Genomic DNA, 13,285 nt, shown 5'->3' on the forward strand with positions numbered 1-13,285 from the left:
CAGAGGCACGTGAGAGATTTTCCCTCTTCTACTTCAGACTGCGAGCAAGCAACACCTCTGCAATAAACTTTGACGATTGGTTAAGTAACTTACTCTGTGTCAACCTGGTTATCCTTTGTTTATATTGTGAGTAAAAATAACACCCCCGAAAACAGAACACTATTAAAAACAAAGCTGGCGACGAGGGTGTATTTCCAGTGAAATAGACAGAGAAAAAAAATAGCCAGACCTGGACCTCGAGGCAACGATCAATTTTTCAGGAGACCACTACATCATCCATGAATGTGCGACAAAACTGGCCACTGGTGAACAGGGTTGTTTTTAGCCTTGCTAAGAGTGCATCTTAATTTTAGAAATGATAGAAAGCACTCAGGACCTTTTTTTATATTTTTTTTCACACGACTGACACGGGAGCGTTCGGAGAGTCGGAGGTGGGAAAAGAGAAACGTTTTTCAGCCAGACTATCAGCTGTTATACGATTTGTAAAACCGGTGAGCTGTGATTTTAAAAAAAATCAAACCTGCTGGAAAAGAGAAAACCAGAAATTAAGGGGTGGGCTGCAAAAACAACGCGTTATTTATCGAGCTGGGGAGTTTTTCCAACTGCGCATCTTCGCACGTGATGGGCTGTTACATCAGATCCGAATTCAGGAAGAGAGGGAGACCTTCTTTTGGGAAAAGCAACTGCTCAAGAAGGAAAAATACACCAATAGTAATCAAGGTTAAGCAGGACTACAGCTGAAACCTTTTGGTTTTTAAAACAGATCAGTGTTTGTAAAAAAAAAGCTTCTTAAAGCCACAGAATTTTTTTAAATGAAACAACAAAAGAAATATTACAAATTAAATTGGAAGAGAAAGAAATTAGAGGGGAGGAAAAGTTAAATGAAGTCTAACAACTTAAGAACGGGTAACTATGATGGCAGGAAAAGGTGGCGCCATGGAAACATTCGAGGAGAAAGTGGAATCATGGAGTTCCTACTATGAGAGATTCCAATACTACCTTGCTGCAAACGCAATATAGGATGATATTAAGGTAGGAGCTTTCTTGAGTGTAATATGCAGAAAATCTTCACCTTATTACAGTCTTGTCCATCTTGAAAAGCCTGGTGCAATAACTTAGAAGAATTAACTGAGACCCTTGACGAACACTTCTCACCCAAACCATTAGTCATAGCAGAGATTCAGATTTATTGATGTAGTGAAGAAGAAGGTGAAAATTTTCCACAATTTTTAGCTGCTAACGGAGACGAGCCAAGAAATGAGTTTCGATCGACCCTCGAGGACACGCTGCGAGACAGACTTGTGTGTGGAGTGAGAAATGGACAATGCAGAGACGATTGCTGACAAAAAAACTCTATAACACTCAATCTAGCAGTGTCTATGGAATTGGTAGCTGAAGAAGCTTCTCAAATTGGAGCTTGCGCCAAAATAAACGCGATGAAAACTGAGAAATAATCTTTCAACATGCATGCATGCCAAAGGAATGTCGGTGTCGAGAAACCAGATGTCGTAATTTTGGCAAGAAAGGCCACGTAACAAAGTTGTGCTGGGCCAGACAAAATCCACAAACCTCGAAGATGGGTAAACGCAAGACTACCCAAATTCACAAAAAGAATATACCAATTGACCGAAGATACTGGAAATTCTCAGGAAGACATAATGCCTACGGAGAGCAAAGAACTTAAACTTGGTGTATTATCGATGCAAGGTGGTACATAGAGATCTTCGGTTTATCCAAAACTAAATGGGAATAAAGTTAAAATGGTAGTAGATATGGGAGCTTCTGCATATATATACATAATTTTACAATAATAATAGTTGGTTAAATCATCATTGTTCACCATGACTAAAAGTTTAAGCTAATATTTGTTGCCGTACTACAGGAGGAGGGATGTTATGTATTGTAACTGATATATCTCCGTCTAATATGTTACATGATGACATCATCAGAGGCACTTGGGAGATTTCCTTCTCCTCCGTCTGAGACTGTGAGCAAGCCACACCTCAGCAATAATCTCTGACAACTGGATAAGTAACCTATAGTGTGGCGATTTGGTTATCCTTTGTTTATAGTGTGAGTAAAAGGAAACCTCCTGAAAACATAAGAGCCCCAATGTTGGGTTCAATGACGGGCGGGGTGGGGAGAATTTGCTGAGAGTCCAAATGCCGGTTTCATGCCAGTGTTACTTTCCCGTGGGATCTTTCGCTGGTGCCCACAACGACAGATCGGGAATCCCGCTAAAGGCCAACATGAAACTCATTTGCATCCCACTAATGATTACAGATGGAGGCCCAAGTGGAATCTTCCAGCCCCCGCCCTATTCTCCATGATTCCAGTGGGAAAACACACTGGTCCAGAATTTGTCTGGAACAATGTGGGGTGCAGAAGTCAGGACTCACCTGAACAGTGCCTGAGGCTGCTCTAGAGGTTTGGTTTGTAGACCACTAGCTACAGTGAACCTCGGAAAATCACAGGTGGGAGAAGCATGTACAGGTAGACCTTCCAGATTCAGTGACATAAGGAGGTCCGCCTTCCAGGCTCAGATTGTTCCTGGAGATCCGTCTTCATTTTCCGAGGTCCGCCTTCTTTCTTCAATGGTGGGTCAGTGATGTTGGGCACCTTTTCAATATGGCACCCAGATATGGTGGCAGGACTCATGTAATCATGCCCAATAAAACATGGAATGTGGCGCTAAACCCCTGAGAGTATAATTAATAAGGTCGGGACTGGAATGTGTGACGTGGCTTCCTGCCGGCTTCTGCAGTGGGAAGCACTCCCTGTTCCAGCCCCAGGACCCAGTCCCAGAAGGGAAAATTTTAGGTCAAGGTTATTGAGACAAGCTTTGTACTCTTGACTATTTTCATTGTTATTAATTGAATTTACCAGCTGCTACTGTGGGATTTAAACTCATATTCCCAAAGCATTAGCCTGGGCCACCAAGTTACACATCCAGTGACGTTAGTCCTATTGCACCATCTTCCTGTGTCAGATGAACAGAAAGATGGGGTGAGTTGGGTGGCAGGCGTAAGGTCAAACTTGATTCCCCTAGTTTAATGGCGGTATGCAAATGCTGAAGCAGATCGCTGAGTGGCAAGTTAAAATTTTTAGTGGGTTTGGTTAATTGTACAGATATTTTGGAACACATCTTGGAAGAATTATACCTCAATCAAAAAGATTAAATGTGATCTGCTGCAGCTTTCTACCAGGGGCAACACTTACCTTCCTTTCATTACGGTGAAAAGAGTACAGACTGGAAGTCCGTCTGTGAACTGCTGCAATTCTTCCTCAGGTATGTCAGTAACAGGGTCGTTGCTGATAGCATACAGTGACATAGTAATCCAGGGCGGAGGCTGCAGGTTGGCCTGTCTGCAATCCGCCGTGGGGCTGACTGCAGTCGGTCATAGGTCCTTCAGCCCCGAAAGTCCACATGGTTTTCTTGGTCTTCGTCCTGACCACGGTGGGAGGTCGGAAGAACTCTTTCAGAATTTCAAAAGATGCCATCTCTTGGTAAAGTCTCAATTGTAAATCATTCTTTTAATGAGCGTGCACAGGCAGAATGGTGGAAGGGCTGCCTCCTGTGCTGTCATCATTTTATGATGTGGAGGCACATTAGTTGACCGCATGCGGCTCCATTTAAATCTCACAGCATTTAGGTATGAATTGATATTTTCAGAGTGCTCAATTGCAGTATGTCTTCCTCTGATTCAGTTCCTTCCTGCTGTATCCAGTTTCCCCAGAGTGATGCAAAAACAGAAAATGCTGGAAAATCTCAGCAGGTCTGGCAGCATCTGTGGACAGAGAAACAGAGCGAACGTTTTGAGTCAGGATGACTCTTCGTCAGAGCTGATCTCAGTGTGCCTGTCTTCTGTGTTTAATCAGAGCGAGATGACCCACTCTCCCAGCTGGCAGGTTCAATAAGACTATGGGGTGTAGTTAAGTCGCATTGCTGAAGCATTAAAGTGCTCAAAAAATGTCTGACCTGAATGGATGGAGGAAGAAGCAGAGCAGCAATAATTGGGATTGTCATCTCACCCTGAAAATTAAACCACAGTCTCAGCATTGACTCAGATTCAACTAGTTCAACATTGAAGGAGGGAAGCACGGTGGCACAGTGGTTAGTATTGCTGCCTACGGCGCTGAGGACCCAGGTTCGAATCCCGGCCTTGGGTCACTGTCCATGTGGAATTTGCACGCTCTGCCTGTGTCTGAGTGGGTTTCACCCCCCACAACCCAAAAAAAAGATGTGCAGGATAGGTGGATTGGCCACGCTAAATTGCCCCTTAATTGGAAAAAGGAATTGGGTTCTCTAAATTAAAAAAAACATTGAAGGATATGTGATAAGGGTTTGACTTGTGCAGTTTGCAAGAAAATTTAAAAATCTTTCTTCTTTGGGGTGGAAAATATACTCCAAATATTCAGTCTACTGAAGTAGTGGTTGGATTGTAAATCCTATCTGTCATGCTGATGAGCTACTTTTCTTAACTAGTGGTTTTATCAGACAGAAATATTTATTCTTCGACGTTGCTGGTCATCGTTTCTTTTTCCAGTGAAAACATTCTTCTTCAATCTTGAACATAAGAAAGGGAAAGCTGCAGAATTGTTCCCTCAGTGGTGTTACTTGGAGCTCTTTGAAGTGGAGTTGGAATTAGTGGGAGACCAGATGAATAATGGTCCTGTGTTTCCTTCAGCTGACTCAGAATGTGTCTCTTAAAAGTTAAAATCTACACATTATACATCGCTACCAATTTGCCTGCTTCACTGACGTTTATTTGACGTCAAGGAAGCCTTGACGTTTATTTGTCCTGGGTGAAAATAACGTCATTTAAAAAGCTCTGTCACAGTGGAAACCATCTAAAATAGGCTTGTAGTTCAACAAAAGTTCTTTGGTGCATGGATGAGGGTTATTGATTTTCCGGTTCTGAGGTCATGACTCATTAAAGTAAAAATAAAAGAATAATTATTTGCTCCTTCATCACGGAATTCTGTACTGAGCACAATTCTGCTTTGCTCTTGTATCCAAAGCCTGTAGTGCCAATGTTTCTGGTTGCAAGTACCCCCAAATTCTGTTCCAGTTACAGCCTCGGGACCTGTTTAAGGAGGGAGTTGGAGTGTGATAGAATACTCTCCACTTGCCTGGATGAGTGCAGCTCCAACATCCACTCCCTCTACCACTGACACAAAGTGGCAGCAGTAGCAACCATCTACAGGGTGTGTTTCAGCAACTCAACAGGACTCCTCTGACTTCTACCACCTAGATAGAAGACAAAGGCATGAGAACATCAGATTGGAGTTCCCCTCCAAGCCACGCACCATCCAGGCTTCCTTCACTATTGCTTGGTCAAATTACTGGAACTCCCTCACTGACAGCACTGTGAGTGTATCTACTCCACATGGACTTGCAGTGGGTCAAGGGGGCGGCTCATCATCACCTTCGCGATGAAAATTAGGGATGGGCAATAGAAATGCTGGCCTAGCCAGTGACGCCCAAGTCCCAGGAAAGAACAAAAAAGAAAATGAGGGCAGTTTAAGGCCAATATCAGTCTGATGCTTCCTCCTTCGCTCCATGTTGGGTATCCCAGCCTCGTGCTTAGCACTTCCCAGCAGTGACACAGCCATGAATGGAGATTTGATGTGGTAACATTATGGGCCCCGTGAGATGCATAGAAACCAGAAGCTATATGCACTGACCTTAAAGATACTGTGGAGAGATGGTAACGTAGTGGTGGCCACTAGGGGATTTTCACAGGAACTTCATTGCAGCGTTAATGTAAGTCAAGTTGTGACACTAATAAAGATTATTATAATGTCACTGAACGAGTAATGCAGGGGACATGGGTTCAAATCCCACCATGGCAGTTGGTGGAATTTAAATTTGACTCATAAAACCTAGAATATAAAGGTAGTCTCAGTAATAGTAACCGTGGCAACATCAATTGTTATGAAAGACCCATCTGGTCCACTCATGTCCGCCCTTTAGGCAAGGAAATTTACCGTACTTGCCTGGTCTGGCCTACATGTGACTCCAGACCCACAGCAATGTGGTTGACTCTTTAACTGCCCTCTGAAATGGCCTAGTAAGCCAGTCAGGTCAAGAGGCAGTTAGGGGTGGGCAACAAATGCTGGCTGTGCCAGAGACGTCCACATCCCCATGAAAGAATATAAAAAATGATGGGCCTTATGGGGTCACTTGATCTGTCAGATTGTTGATGTGCAATGTTCTTGACTGTGTTGGATTGAACATGAATGTAACCTAGCAAGAGTGGAGTGGGGTAGAGACTATTAGCAGGGGGAAAGAAGTTCCTTACAATCTTTTTGGACAAAATGAATTGAGCAGGTAGTACATAGATTCTGAATTGTGCTTAATAGCAGATCTTCGCAGTGAACTCGCGATGGAGGATGGCATTCACCTCCATGATCGCTCTCCACAGGGTATATACGTAAAGGAATTGTCAAATGGCTTGGCACAGACGGTCTCCTGAATAATCTTCCTTTCTGTTTTTATTTGCTTTTTGTTCTCCCGAATATAGTGCAGCTTCTAGCCTTTGCCAACTCTAGTGAAACATTTAATTACGTGATGGAGAAACTGGTGCCAAATAATATCATTACTAAACGATTGCACACATGAATGCCACAGTTAACATTTGAGAACAATTAAAGTGAGAACTCTATTCCTCATCAGCCTTGGGTCATTAAATCATTGTCATAAGTGCAGTGCGATGCAGCATCATCAACTGGTTGAGTACCAATTAAGATCAGGACTTAAATTTTATAATCACTGCCGTGGCTGAAGTTACTAAATAGGCCATCCAATTATACATGGTTTCATTGAAATAATTTTTTAAAAAAAATATTTATTTTTCCTCCATGGATCTGTGAACCACTGCTGGTTTCAATCAGCGAAAGAAAGAATGGCCTAGGTTTTCACCACCTAGGTGAGTAGCGGGAGTTAGGAAAATTCCCGTCTCTACCCGGCTGCCCCAGGAGAAAGGATCTTCATTGGTGGGAGATGTGATGGGGGAGTGGTGAGGCGGTGTCTGGGTGCTGGCTGGAGTCAGGCCAACAGATGCGGTAAAGTGGTCAGGGGCAGCCCCAGCGACTGCTGGCTGCAGAAGCGGCCTGTTCATAAGGCTTGCCTCAGTGCTGTAGGATTTTGTCCCAGTTAGAATAAAATCAAAGTCCCTTCGGCCCCCAACCTCCACACATTTGTTGAGCCCCATCAATGCATGCCCATGTCCCCCATCAGCAACGACCTCTCATTCCCCCCCCCCCCCCCCCCATGCCAATGTAAGGCAACCTACCGTCTCATAAATGCATCTTCACCCATCCCCTCATGCCCCATGCCAAGGTATGCCACCCACCATCTATGGCCTCGCATGCCTCCCACTGCAGAGGTAAGGCCCCCGTCTACCCTCTGTTTCCCTCATGTCTCTAAGCCAAGATATGGCACCCCACCCACTATGGTCCCTCATGACCCCATGCCAAGGTAAGGACCTCCTACAACCACTATGGTCCCCATGTCAAGCTATCACACTGCCTTTCCCATTCACCCACAATACACTGGATAGAAGCAGTGATAGTAGCATGTGTAGAAATAAAAGCTTTAAAAAAAAAATTAATTGATAATTTTCCACTTTCTTAACCAACATTCATTTTTACTACAGGGCAATAATATCATTCAGGCCCTTTGAAATGCCAATAGCTGAAGCTTCAGACACTTGAAACTTCTTAATTTTGTGCAAATAAACATTGTACAATTGACAGCAGTGATCACAGAGCCCAGAAATGTTAATCAAGGAATGTTTGCTCTGGTGTTTAGGTATTTTAGAACTCAAATGGATGTCTGGGCTCTCACCAATAACACATAATGTGGGTTGCCTGGGAACCCAAGAATCCATTAGAATTCTAACACACTTGAGACCTGGAGCAAACATTGCTTGATTGACAGCTCTGGTTCTCTGACCTTTGTTGTCAATAACATAATGTGTATCTGCACAGAATTAAGAGGTTTCAGGTGTCTGCAGTTTCAGCTATTGGAACTATAAAGGGCCTGAACGATTAACAATTACATTGCCCTACAGTAAAAAGGAGTTTTGTTTAAGAAATGGAAAGTTATCAATTAATTTTTCTTAAAACTTTCTTTTCTACATCCTACTGTCACTATAAGGTTCATTGCTTCTATACAGTATATATTGGGCATGGGAACACAATAGCTCAGTATGGAAGCATGAAAGGATGTTGGGGGGAGGGGGTGAATGGGGGTCCTTACCTTGGCATGGAGGGAATGTAGGGCCATAGAGGATAGAAGAGAGGAGCGTTACTTTGGCACTGGGTGACATGAGTCATCAGGGATGGGTGTGCATACCATGGCATGGGGCAATGAGGAGGACGTTTTGAACTTACCTTTTAAAAAGTCCCCTCGTGCAGACTATAGTCTGTGACTCCTGTGAGGGGCTGTGAATCGTGAGTCCTTTTAAACCTGGTCTGATGAAAATTGTAAGGAGTAGGACTTGCCAATCCCCACCATTGGAGCTGGCCAGCTCGGGAGTTCAGGGTGTGGGCATTTGTCCCAAACCAGCTCACACCCTTTCAAGTCACTCTTGGAAATCACACAGCCTGGGAATGGGATTGGGAATTCCCGATTTGGGTCCTATCCGCCGTTTTTAAAGATGTTCCTAAGTGATCCTGAGTTGATGAAAACCCAGGCCACTGACTTGATTTAGATTTTGAAATCCGAATATTTGAAATTCCCTGAACATGCACGTTTATTCTATCCCGAAGGTGTGATATTTCAGACGAAGGAAGATGGCACGCTACCCCCTCATGTTATGCTGAAGATCCGTCAGAACTCCAGCTTTACCGAGAAAACCAATGAGATCCGCAGGGCCTACTGGAGGCCGGGACCGAACACTGGAGGGAGATTCTATTTCCTATACGGATTTGTCTGGATACAAGGTGGGTTTACAGAGGCACGTGGTCTGCCTCCTAATCAGCTGTTGATTGCTTAATTTTTAATAGCTTTCTTTCCACTTCATTGTTCACACTGACTGCATTTCAGCCTGGCCTGTGCTGAGCCCTCCTCACCCTGTGCGGTTGCCACTGGTTTGCCAATACTCTGTGGTTTCAAACAACAGTGATTCAAAAGACTGTGGGAGAAGGACTTGCCCAACAACATGGGGAGTGGAGGGACTGAAGGGTGGTGTTGCAGCCACCCAGTTGTGTATGTTTAACCCTCATGTTGTGGACACCAATGTGAAATCTAAGATGCACAAGTCGCATATTATAAAGTTCCTGCTGTTGTGTTATCCTTGGTCATGTGTAGGTAATGCAGAATCACTGAATTGTTACCGTGCAAAAGGAGGCCATTTGGCCCATCATGTCTGCAGCGCCTCTGAACGAGCAGTCCATCAGTGCCATCCTCCCGCCTTCTCCTCAGAGCCCTGCACCTTCTTCCTTTTCAGATAAAAGTCCAAATCGCTTTAGAATGCCTCGATGGAACCTGCCTCCACCACACTGTCAGACAGAGCGTTTCAGATGCTAACTACTCGCTGTGTGAAAATGTTTTTCCTCACGCTATTCTGCTTCTCTTGACAATTGCTTTAATTCTGTGCCCTCTCGTTTTCAGCCCCTATTATTGAGTGGGGAAACTTTCTTTCCAACTTCTCTGTCTAGACCCCTGAACATTTTGAAAACCCATCTTTTGGGGCATGTACCTTACAAAGAATTAAGTACTAAGTGCCGCTAACCACATAACTCAAGACTTGCTGATAGATATTATTTGTCATATCCCACTGTTTGTGTGGCGTTTGGGTGAATTGCGGGGAACTGGTCTGCTTTTGAGATGCGCACATCAGTTGTCAGATTTTCCTGTTCCTGTTTCTCACTTCTTTACCCCCCCACCTCCCCCCCACCTGCCATTCATCACCATCTATTCTCAGTTCTTCGTGACTACGTCTTATATTTTCCTCATTGTGCCTCCTATTGTCTCATATCAATATAACCTCAGCCAATTAGCCCTCACCTGCCTACTATTTAAACACCTTAGAAGACCGTAAGGTCTTAAGATACATGAGCAGAATAAGGCCATTCGGCCCAGAGAGTCTGCTCCGCCATTCAAACATGGCTGATCCTCGTGGCTCTTTCTCATCCTCATTCCCCTGCCTTCTCCCCATAATCCCTGATCCCTTTGTTAATCAAGAACCTATCTATCTCTGTCTTAAAGACACTCAGTGATTTGGCCTCCACAGCCTTCTGTTGCAATGAGTTCCACAGATTCACAACCCTCTGGCTGAAGAAATTCCTCCTCATCTCTGTTTTAAAGGATCGTCCCTTCAGTCTACTTCTCTTACGGCTCCATTTCCACTTCCGTTTCTTCTTTTTCACCTGTTAAGTCCTGGTTCTGGGAAATAGCTTTCGAGTCTGTTGAAGTGTGAACCGAAACGTGAACAAATCTGTTCCCCCTCCACTGTGGCTTCCTCACCAGCTGAGTGTTTCCTCCGTTTTCTGTCTGTGTTTGCTGCTCTCCCTCTCCAGACAACACTACCCTTGTCAGTGGATTTGATGACAGTACTCGGGTTAAACCTGAGTGAACAGAGTGCCGTAAGTTCAGAAGGAGTTAGTTTGGAGTGTTGGTGGGCCCAATCTGATCCTTTCACAACGCCGATGCATTTGTACTTTCCAGTTGGCCTTGGAGTTGTGGCTGATTCTGATCCGTCACCTCACTTCCTTACCCAATCCTACGCACCAGGCACCGACTCCTTATACAACACTCCTTCCCGGAGCCTGGCACCTTGACTAACTGGGACCATGAGCAACCTTGTGAACTTTCCTCTTTGCATGGCTCAAAAGCGCAAGAAAAAAATGGTGTCTTTACCCAGTGAGACATTTTTTTGGTGCAGTTGGGAAACAGGACTTGGCATAAGTAAAAACGGGAAATGATGGAAGTATTCGGGAGGTCAGGCAGCATATTTGGGGAAAACGGAGATAACATTTCAGGGATCATCTGCTGCTTCCTCTTAAACAGCCAATTTAGTTGGAGTTAAGCTCAATTCCTTGGGCCATTCACTGGAGCTTTCCATGAACGAATTCTCTACCTGCTTCACTCTTTATGCAGGTGACAGCTAACCCACAATTAAGTTTATTTATGGTAGCTTTCTTCAGATTTCATGGACAGTGACCCTTTGCCTGTCTCTTCCTCTTCTAGATATGATGGAACGGGCCATTATCAACACGTTTGTGGGTCACGATGTGGTGGAGCCTGGAAACTATGTCCAGATGTTTCCCTACCCCTGTTACACCAGGGACGAGTGAGTATTGGTCTAGTTACAGCAAGACATGAGGAAGGGGAATAATATGAAATAAACGGACTCAGACTCAGACTGGAACTGTGCAGAACTATGTCAGGATCCAATGTTCCAATGTTAAGTTGCATAGGTGAATGAAGAAGGGATATGGGAACTAGGTGGATAAGTGCGATAATGGGCGTCATGGTAGCATAGTGGTTAGCCCTGTTGCTTCACAGCGCCAAGGACCCGAGTTCGATTCCTGGCTTGGCTTATTGTCTGTGCAGAGTCTAAACGTTCTCCCTGTGTCTGTGTGGGTTTCCTCCGGATACTTCGGTTTCCTCTCAAGTCCCGAAAGATGTGTTGTTAGGTAATGTGGACATTCTGAATTCTCCCGCAATGTACCCGAACAGGCGCCGTAGTGTGGTGACTAGGGGATTTTCACAGTAATTTCATTGCAGTTTCAATGTAAGTCTACTTGTGACATTAATAAAGATTATTATTATGTCTACTTGCTTACATTTACGAATAACATTCACTTCACACAAGTGCCAGGCAATGATTACCTCCAACTAGAGAGAATCTAACTATCGTCCCTTGACACTTAATGGCATTACCATCGCTGAATCTCCCACTGTAAACAACCTGGAATTACCAATGACTAGAAACTGAACTGGACCAGCCATATAAATACTGTGGCTACAAGAGCAGGTCAGAGGCAGGGAATCCTGCCGCGAGTTACTCACCTCCTGACTCCCCAAAGCCTGTTCGCCATCTACAAGGCACGAGTCAGGAGTGTGATGGAATACTCCCCACTTGACTGGGAAAGTACAGCTCCAACAACACTCCAGCTTGACACTATCCAGGACAAAGCAACCCCCTTGATTGGCACCCCTTTCACAAACATTCAATCCCTCCCCACCAGCGCATGTAACAGCAGCATGTACCATCTACAAGATGCACTGCAGGAACTCACCAAGCCCCTTCGACAGCACCTTCTAAACCTACAACTTCTACCACCTAGAAGGATCCAGACAGCAGATACACAGGAACACCACCACCTGGAAGTTCCCCTCCAAGTTATGCACCATCCTGACTTGGCTAAAAACTGGCATCTGTGATTCTGGGAACCCCAGGAGGGGGCCAAGATGGATCATCCATTTGGTACTTCTTGCTGAAAGTACTTTCAAATGTTTCAGCCTTGCCTTTTGCACTGATGTGTTGGGCTCCCCCATCATTGAGGATAGGGATAATTGTAGCACCTCCTGCTAGCTGTTTAATTGCCCACAGCCATTCATGAATGGATGTGGCAGGTCTGCAGAACTCATATCTGATCCGTTGGTTGTGGGATCGCATAACGCTGCATATCGCCTGCCACGTCTGCTCTTTGGTACCAATTAGTTATAGATTCACCAGGTTGATTCCTCATTTTTAAGTTGTTCCTGATGCTGCTCCTGACATGCGCTCCTGCTGAAAGATAGTGCTGTTTAGCATGGATTAAATTGTTTGTGAGCAAGAATTAAACAGAGATCAGAAGAAGAAGCATATTTAAGGTTATTTGCCACTGTAGATATCATAACTTAAACCCGGTGGCACAGTGGCTTTTGGAGGGTCCTGGGACAAGTGAGTGAGTTTGACCTTTCCATAAGTGTCTCTTGGCCCTGATGGCCTTTGAATGGCCGCATTCTTTCTGCTCACCATCTGTTGGCTTTTCACTCTTGATGTGGAAGTCCCTTTCCCAGCCAGTAGATCAGGTCAGAGTCAAACGTGCGAACCTCATGCATGTATGGATTTCGCTTATTGCTGCTCAGTCTGGTGCAGACACCACCCAACGATGCAATCTAGGTAGCTCTGTGGGTACCTGGGATAACTTGGGAACTGTTTCTGCAAGCAGTATCAACATGCTGTTTGCTGCTCATAACGAGAGCTCTGTCTTCATTCAGACAAGAGAACAGGGCAGCCTTGTCTGTGCCTTTCCCCAGCGATCAGCGAACCAAAAAAATGTA

The 13,285-nt window shown here is 44.6% G+C and overlaps 1 protein-coding gene across 3 annotated transcripts in view; it reads left to right on the forward strand.

Annotated features, from left to right (window-relative positions):
* abca2 (ATP-binding cassette, sub-family A (ABC1), member 2) overlaps positions 1-13,285 on the forward strand; it is a 577,021-nt gene that overhangs the window by 367,552 nt on the left and 196,184 nt on the right. For all 3 annotated transcript variants that reach the window (XM_038782183.1, XM_038782184.1, XM_038782185.1), the window contains 2 exons: positions 8,779-8,952; positions 11,201-11,303. In XM_038782183.1, the coding sequence (XP_038638111.1) occupies positions 8,779-8,952; positions 11,201-11,303 (277 nt within the window). The remainder of the gene's footprint in view (positions 1-8,778; positions 8,953-11,200; positions 11,304-13,285) is intronic.

The sequence above is a fragment of the Scyliorhinus canicula genome, chromosome 21, assembly GCF_902713615.1.
Source record: "Scyliorhinus canicula chromosome 21, sScyCan1.1, whole genome shotgun sequence".
Taxonomy (NCBI): Eukaryota; Metazoa; Chordata; class Chondrichthyes; order Carcharhiniformes; family Scyliorhinidae; genus Scyliorhinus; species Scyliorhinus canicula.